The sequence below is a fragment of the Hyposmocoma kahamanoa genome, unplaced genomic scaffold, assembly GCF_003589595.1.
Source record: "Hyposmocoma kahamanoa isolate Upper Pololo Valley unplaced genomic scaffold, ASM358959v1 65, whole genome shotgun sequence".
NCBI lineage: Eukaryota > Metazoa > Arthropoda > Insecta > Lepidoptera > Cosmopterigidae > Hyposmocoma > Hyposmocoma kahamanoa.
In genome coordinates, this window is record NW_020653853.1 from 3,991,268 (window position 1) to 3,998,800 (window position 7,533).

Consider the following 7,533-nt stretch of genomic DNA (forward strand, 5'->3'; position numbering starts at 1 on the left):
ACTTGGTCTTTCAACGACTTTTTAGTCGTAGCGCCATCTATGAGAAACCGTTGTTTCGTTCCATGGTTTAGTTGGCATAGCGTCTGGCACGGTTTGCTGGGAGACGTTGCTTCGAATCCAACCGGATCGATATGAATTTTTCTGTTTGAACTTTGTTTAATAATTGTTATTTTTATCTGTTTTTCTTTCTCAAAACCTTCACTTGCCATATAAATGTTCTTTAAAATATAACATTTTTATAGGTGACTCAAGAACATATAGCTACGTAGTTGCGCTTTCCACGGAACGCTATCCACCAGACTGGAAAGATATGCTCTATCTCGCTAAAATTATTCCTCGCGTATGCCATAATGTTAACAGGTAAGCGTTTTACTGCCTTGCCTATGAATTTACTGTGCTAAATACCTACTATCCCGTTTTGAATCAAATGCTAAAAAAATGTAACCAAATTAATAACATCTTCAATTTTTAGGGTTTGCTATGCATTTGGAGGTCTTATAAAGGAGCAAGTGACAGATATTACTCCGACGTTCCTCACACAGCAGGTCGTGTCAACTATTCGCCAGGCTGACGACCTTGCTACGCAGGTACTAAATATAATAACGCACAAACTCATAGCCTCGCACTAGAGAAACCCTGTATCGCGAGTGCCATCGACACACACATAGACAACCACAAATTACACCCAAACTAACGAGAAAAATAAATGCTACAAGGCTATACAAATATTACTTCCGGTTTGGGAATAGAACCCAGAACCTCTGCGTGGCAGCACGATAACCATATCACGGAGGCAGTTGAAAAATGTTACACACTGAAGTTAATATAGATTCATATTTTTTTGTTTACTGGCTCTACTTATTACCGGGACTCAAAACCAGGACCTTCACGTCTAGCAGCGACGAAGCATAACATTGAGCCTCTGTATATTGTATTAGTAGTTGTCTATAATATAATAAGTAAAGAAAATATGTGGTTGTGTGCCCGTTAACCTGTTACAAAAAAGAAGTCTTTGACAAAAAAGTCATTCCACGATTCATGTAATTGGCTATTGTAAAACAAATTATTTGAAACACCTCAAAAGTGCAATTATTAATCAAACGTGCGCCTGCGCAGGTGTTAGTCCAAAGCGGGTACGCGTCGCGCATCGCACAGATGCCGGTGGTGCTCATCCCCATCCACTTCGACCGTGACGCGGCGGTGCGCGCGCCCTCTTGCCAGCGCTCCGTCGTGCTGCGCCCCTTCATCTCTACCGACTTCATGACCGGCATCGCTGCGCTGCCTGGCAGCGATGCTATGCCGCAGGACGTAAGTTCACAACTCAAATCACAATTTGACACAATGTCTGAGCACAAATTATGACTGCTACCACTCTTAAAAAGGAGACCAAAAGTGGGATGAATTTCCTTTATTTACTTTATAGGAAGACCAACAGCTTTAAACCAAATTGAATAATAACGATAAAAATCGAAGACCAATTATCCTCACAGATAGAAATATGGAAACTTATTTTCAAAAATTGATTTCGATTCTAATAAACCAACTGTCAAAATAAGAATAAAGAATACAATAACGCAATTAGTAACCATTAGAGCATCGTAACACAGTTTCGACTTTCTTGACAACAACTACATGACCAGTTAAAAGTTTACGAAAACTGACAACCCTGCAAATGTCATTTACTCCTTTGTCATACTCCCTTTGTTATAAAAAAGACCGACTATATGGTGCACAACTTAACTAACCTCGTCATATAAAAAGACAACAGCAAATGTATGAATCAAAGAGTGCCCTAAGCGGGCACTTGTGTTCTCCTTGCCGAAATCACACGTTTTGAAAAGATTAAAATTATAATTAATTGTATAGTCCTCAGTTTTTTGAAGTTCATTGGTCAATATAATATAGCCTAGAACCCTAAAAGAGAATTTCTATTCTCGTTTAGGTTTAAGTAAACATATCACGTACATGTATCATTAGTCGTAATGTCGATTATCGATTATCGATTATCTTTTAAAATCCACTTTTAAACGAAATGTAAACAAAACTGTTTTGGTTGAATTTCTAAAGTAATCACTCAATAAATCGAATAAGTAACACTCACGTATATTTCGAAGATTTTGACTTCACATTTTCCAACAATATTCAGTTTAATAACGTCGTAAAATCGTATTTGTAAAATGGTAGTCAAAAAGTGAGGTTATTTTTTAATTAAAGACGTATGAATAGTCTATGGTTGCATAGTGCTGTACAGAAAAAAAAAACATTCTGTACATTCAATTAAAAGTTTTTGTAATCTCAATCGCAATGGAATGGGTATGTAAGTGTCGTATTCTAGAACTCTACTCAATATGCTCAAATCAGGACTTGAGTATGATTCAAAGCACTAGAAATCATACTCAAGTCCTTGCCATTAGGGTCGTATTTCCAGTGCTTGAAATCATACTCAAGTCTGCTCAAATCCTGACTTGAGCATTGAGTAGAGTTCTGGAATACGACCCTTACGGTCGTATTCTAGAACTCTACTTAATACTCAAGTCAAGACTTGAGTATTGCAGTGAGCACTGAAAATCATACTGAAGTCCCTGCCATTAGGGTCGTATTTCCAGTGCTTGTGTTTCCAGTGCAATACTGACTTGAGCATTGAGTAGAGTTCTAGAATACGACACTTAGTGTAAGGATTTAAAAGTATGACTCAATTAAACAAATCGATTCATTCAATTAACTAATTGATTTGTAGTTTGGAATAAAATTGGCCATCACTAAACCGTCTATGGTCGGGTCAGTTACTTGTTTGTTTACTTTTTGTTTAAAATGGATTGAAACGAAGTATAGTAAGCTAAATAATTGTATTTAATGTTCTAATCCTCCTCAGGTGGTTGACCGAATGCGTAAGGAAGTACTATCCGTGCCAGGCATCTCGCGCGTGCTGTACGACCTCACGCCCAAGCCACCAGCGACTACAGAGTGGGAATGATCCCTCCACGAACCCACCAAAACCCCTTTTATATATTTTTTACTGAACGAATGCACTCAATGGGCAGTGGTCACCTTTTTTAACTCAGTGAATAATGTTTCTCTGTTCTTATTCATCCCTATGTATACACTAATTATGCACGTGCATTTTTGTTCTGTTATAAACTTGTTTGCAATAAGTCATAGACTTTTAATATTAGTACGATACAATAAGGGGCTTGTAAATTGTTGACATGGAAATTTTGATGATGCACAAGATCTGATTAGAATTTTATGTATTCGTGTTTCTAAGTGCCTGTGAATAATACTGCCGCCATTAGTTAAACTATTAGTTTTGTCACAAGCGCCCTTTAAAAAGGCGCTTGTCAGTCAAAACTGAGAAAATATTGTTCAAAGAAGTGAAATATCTACTTTTCCGTTGCGGTAACGTAATACCTTACCCGCTTAGGAAAATAAAATATTTTTGAAAAAATGTCACATGCGCCCTTTCAATTAACGGCGGCAGATATATGTGTAATACTGAGGAAAGTACAATAGCTTTGTATTATATTTTTATGACTGTTGTCAGTTCACATTTTACTGGTATCTCTCTATAGCTAAATCAGATTTTATTCTGTTTTCAATGAATTTATTATTGTATAATATGAACAGAAAACTTAAGTTTCGTTTATTATAATTTTACGTATATTTAGCTCATCCGACCACTGCCCGTCATAATGAACTTTTGTAAATACAAACATTGGTGTCACGACACAAAGTAAATTGGTGTCACATGTTATTGTTAGCTCCACTGATCAGTTTTGTAACTTGTAATAATTTATTAAAAGGCTGTGTAAAAATTTATAAAAAAAAGCCGATATTCCGCGCGACAAGATAAACGTAACGAATCTTGTATGAAATCGTAACACATTGTGTTGTATGGAATGGTTCAGTGTTATTGACTGGAAGTTTCATAATAAAAATTATATTATGCTTTATTTTCATACTGCATTTTATTCTTGCCAATTCCTTATACAATATGTCAATGGAATATTATAAAATTGCAGTAACTAGCAAAAAGTTTGGAAATTAAGAATAGTTTTCAGTTTGTAACTTAACATCGCAACTCAAACATGATGGCATTGAAAAAACATGATTTGAAAATTTAAATAAATATATAATATGTATCTTACTGTGAATAATGAGACTTTTTTATTAACTTTTAAATGAGAATATAATTTTTTTGGATCCATTTAGTAATGTCTTGAGCTTTCAAATTGTATTTTATCAATTCCATCATTGGCTTCATGTGAGATCTAATATCAGTAAAATAATAGTTCACATAAAAAATATATACTACTGTCATTCATTTTCTGGAATTAGTAAATTAATATTCTTTCCAGATGAAATATGACCCCCAATGAAAGTTTCTTCTTCACCTCTGATAGACAAGCCATCTGTCAAATTAGCCTTTTTCTCTCTTAACATCGGTGCTTTCTCCCATCGAGATCCACTACAAGTGCCACAAGAATGCAAAGGAATTAACTCTAATGAAACTGTCCTATTGCCACAATCGGCACATTTGAAGAACCTCTTAAAAGTATCCAAGACTTTCAAAGGATGCCTCTCGTCTTTACAAATCTGTGCTGCTGAAAATGCTGTGTATTTACATTTAGCACATCTAACAGCTTTGCAAGCCAACTTGAATGTATTCAACATTTTCTCTTCCATAGCTTCTTTCTTTTCCAATTTATTGAAATACTTCTCTTGCTCATCGTCTTCATGCTGTCTTATTAAATTTTGATGAATTGATGTTGCTTCTAGAATCTTCTTAAATCTTTCAGACAGGATACCTTTACCTGTTGTGTTTGTTTCTTCATTTGGCTTAGTTTTCTTGCTATCATTTTCGTCACTGCCACTGTTATTCAATTTGTCTAAGGCTCTTTTCTTTCCAGCTTCAGTGCCTTTAGTATTGTTTGGATCTACTTTTTGAATGCCTCCACTTTTCTGAATAAGTTTAACAGCATTTGCTTTAGCCCTTTCTGCAGCTATTTGTCCATAAGACATGTTTAAATCGATTGTTCCACTCCCTTTTAAACTGAAACATTTGCCTAATTTTGGAGAACCAGCTATTTTTTCTTTTAAACTTAAAGTTTGGCTTTGAATAGCATTTGGTGGGCTAAAAATTGGAGAATGTTTTGAGTTACTGGAAGTTTTTGGGCTAGAATTTAATCCAGATAGTTTGTTCAACCTATCAGAATCATTGGTCCTTTGAGTTGTAGGACTGTGCAATATACCAGAGTTTTTATTCAGGGATCCAGCCCCACTTGGGGCTTTGTTCATCATTAACTTATCTCCTTCAGTCTTATAATAGTCACTCAATGACATTAGTCTGTTTTGATCATTTTCCTTCACTTTCTTATTATTCCCTTTTGGTAAAGCAGAGTATGCTTTGCCTCCATAAATTACAGTACTTTTGCCTAGTACCTTGTTCTGTAAACTGACAAGACCTTTTCCCATAGTGGAAGATTGTAACTCTTGCCTCTTTGAAAATTTCTGATACTCCTGCTTAACATGGTAGATACAGTGGTCACCCTGACATAAATTTATAAAAGCAGTACAAGATTCTCCATTCTTCTTCTTGCTTTTACAGACACCTAAATCTTTTGATTGCCCCAAAATCATAACTCGGTCACTTGTCTCTACACTCAAGCAAGCTTGATCTTTGCTGTTCTCAGATCTATCCAATATATTTGGATTCAAAACAGCTACAACAGTGCCTTCTGAAGTCTTCCACAAATCATTATAAGCCTTACGGAACAAAAACATAGAGACAGTCTTGAAATCATCTTTTAAATCACTCAAGGTCCAAATAAGGAATTGATTACCCTTCTGAGACTTTTTAGCTGAGGTTTTCCTAACAATAACACCACCAATAACCCAATCTTGTGTGTTATTTTTTAATTCAACATATTTCTTCACCCTAAGCATGCTTACAGCTTCTCGACCCTGCATGCGTTCAACCAAAGCAGTACTAGATACCAAAGGTTTCGTAATCCTTATACCAAAGACAGGATCAGTATAAATATCTGCTACAGATTTTGCTCTAACTTGTGGAGCACATAATACTTTGTTAACATCTGACTCTGTCACTTCCTGCTTTTTAGTGATAGAATTATTTCGTTTGAACTTAATGTCTAAATTAGTCTGTCGCAATCTAGTCTCGAAATCTACACGCTTATGATGTTGTTCATCTTCTCTTATGTCGAGTATTTTTTTCACTTCTGAACCATAATCGTTGTACTTTCGTTCGGTGTAATTTCTTCGATCTTCGTCGTCCGAAGAATCAGTGTCACCACTGTGAATAGCGGAAGGCTTCTGAGAAATTTGTTTATTAGAAATTTCGTCGTAATGTTGATCATTATCCTCGGATTCGAAAATATTAATTTCACGAACAGCAGTATCTTGTTTAGTCGCACTAGCACTCGGTTCTTCTAAATCAGCACATAACAATTCTTCCAACTGAGACAGTTCGTCGTTTTCTTCCATTTTACCGGCTTAATTATTTAAACAGTTTTCACGAAAAACAAGATGAAAAATAAACGAGTAAACAAATTGGCGCGAAAACCGGAATGAAATTCCCTTCAACTCGCAGCTGTCATTTGACATTGATTAATGATGGTACATTTGCAAATCCTGGTATTTGAATTCTTAGGCTCAATTTGTATTGCGGCGAAACGGAATGGAAGCGAGTTTTTGTTACGATATTATACCTTGGATAATGATCATTATGGTCAATTGTGTAATGTACAAACTAGATACGAGCGAAAATCTTCGGCGGAATGCGCGAGCATTCCGTGGAAGATTAACTAAGTAAGTGGAGAAGTACTTTCTCCACTTAATTAAAACTAAGCATCATATTTCGAGCTGAGTTCGCACTGAACATAAAGTGCCAAATTGACTTCTTTTTACCTAAAGTGACGGTCATGACATATACGTAATGTTTGTTGAAGTCTGCCGACGAGCTAGATTATGCCTTTATGTTAATCAACCTATTAAGAAGACGAAATATTTTTATTTCACACACCAAATTTTTAAACAACAATATTTCTCATTCATTAGCTATATTCGTCAAGAAATAGAATAATAAATAAGAAAGTTTAATGGTCGCTCTTGGTAAATAAATACAAGTGAGTTCACTACCTGCACGGTAGTCCGCCGCGCAGACAAGAAACTGCTCACAGACTATCCAGCATATGGCCCACGTATACAGTCTCGTAGGATACATTGCAAGAGTGCCGGATGACTTGCACGCTGCGACTACATTAGTCCTCCAAGCGACAGACGACAAGGCGGACTGCAATGCAGGATAATCAATGACGCCTTTAAAGTTAACTTTGTAAACGTCCACATTTCTAATTCATAGACAAAACTTTTGAACAAGAATAGATGATTTTCTTTGGACCATTTGGACGATTTATATTTTTTAAATCACGTCTCACCGATTGTCTACAAATATGCCGAGTATAATTTGATGATAATTAACTTGTAAACATTTCACATATGAATCTCCCCGTATAA

General features: G+C 35.8%; 2 protein-coding genes across 2 annotated transcripts in view; one reads left to right on the plus strand and one right to left on the minus strand.

The window, feature by feature from the left end:
• The window catches only part of LOC113231329 (GMP synthase [glutamine-hydrolyzing]), a 23,398-nt gene extending 19,531 nt beyond the window's left edge, over positions 1-3,867 (plus strand). The window contains exons 12-15 of the mRNA XM_026465610.1: positions 243-360; positions 473-587; positions 1,117-1,308; positions 2,873-3,867. Of these exons, the coding sequence (XP_026321395.1) occupies positions 243-360; positions 473-587; positions 1,117-1,308; positions 2,873-2,974 (527 nt within the window). The 3' untranslated portion in view covers positions 2,975-3,867. The remainder of the gene's footprint in view (positions 1-242; positions 361-472; positions 588-1,116; positions 1,309-2,872) is intronic.
• A 352-nt stretch (positions 3,868-4,219) lies between these two features.
• On the minus strand, positions 4,220-6,568 carry LOC113231422 (protein MCM10 homolog). The gene has a single exon (XM_026465737.1). It carries the CDS (start codon positions 6,499-6,501, stop codon positions 4,315-4,317), a length of 2,187 nt encoding a protein of 728 aa, XP_026321522.1. The 5' UTR covers positions 6,502-6,568; the 3' UTR covers positions 4,220-4,314.
• Between the last annotated feature and the right edge of the window lie 965 nt (positions 6,569-7,533).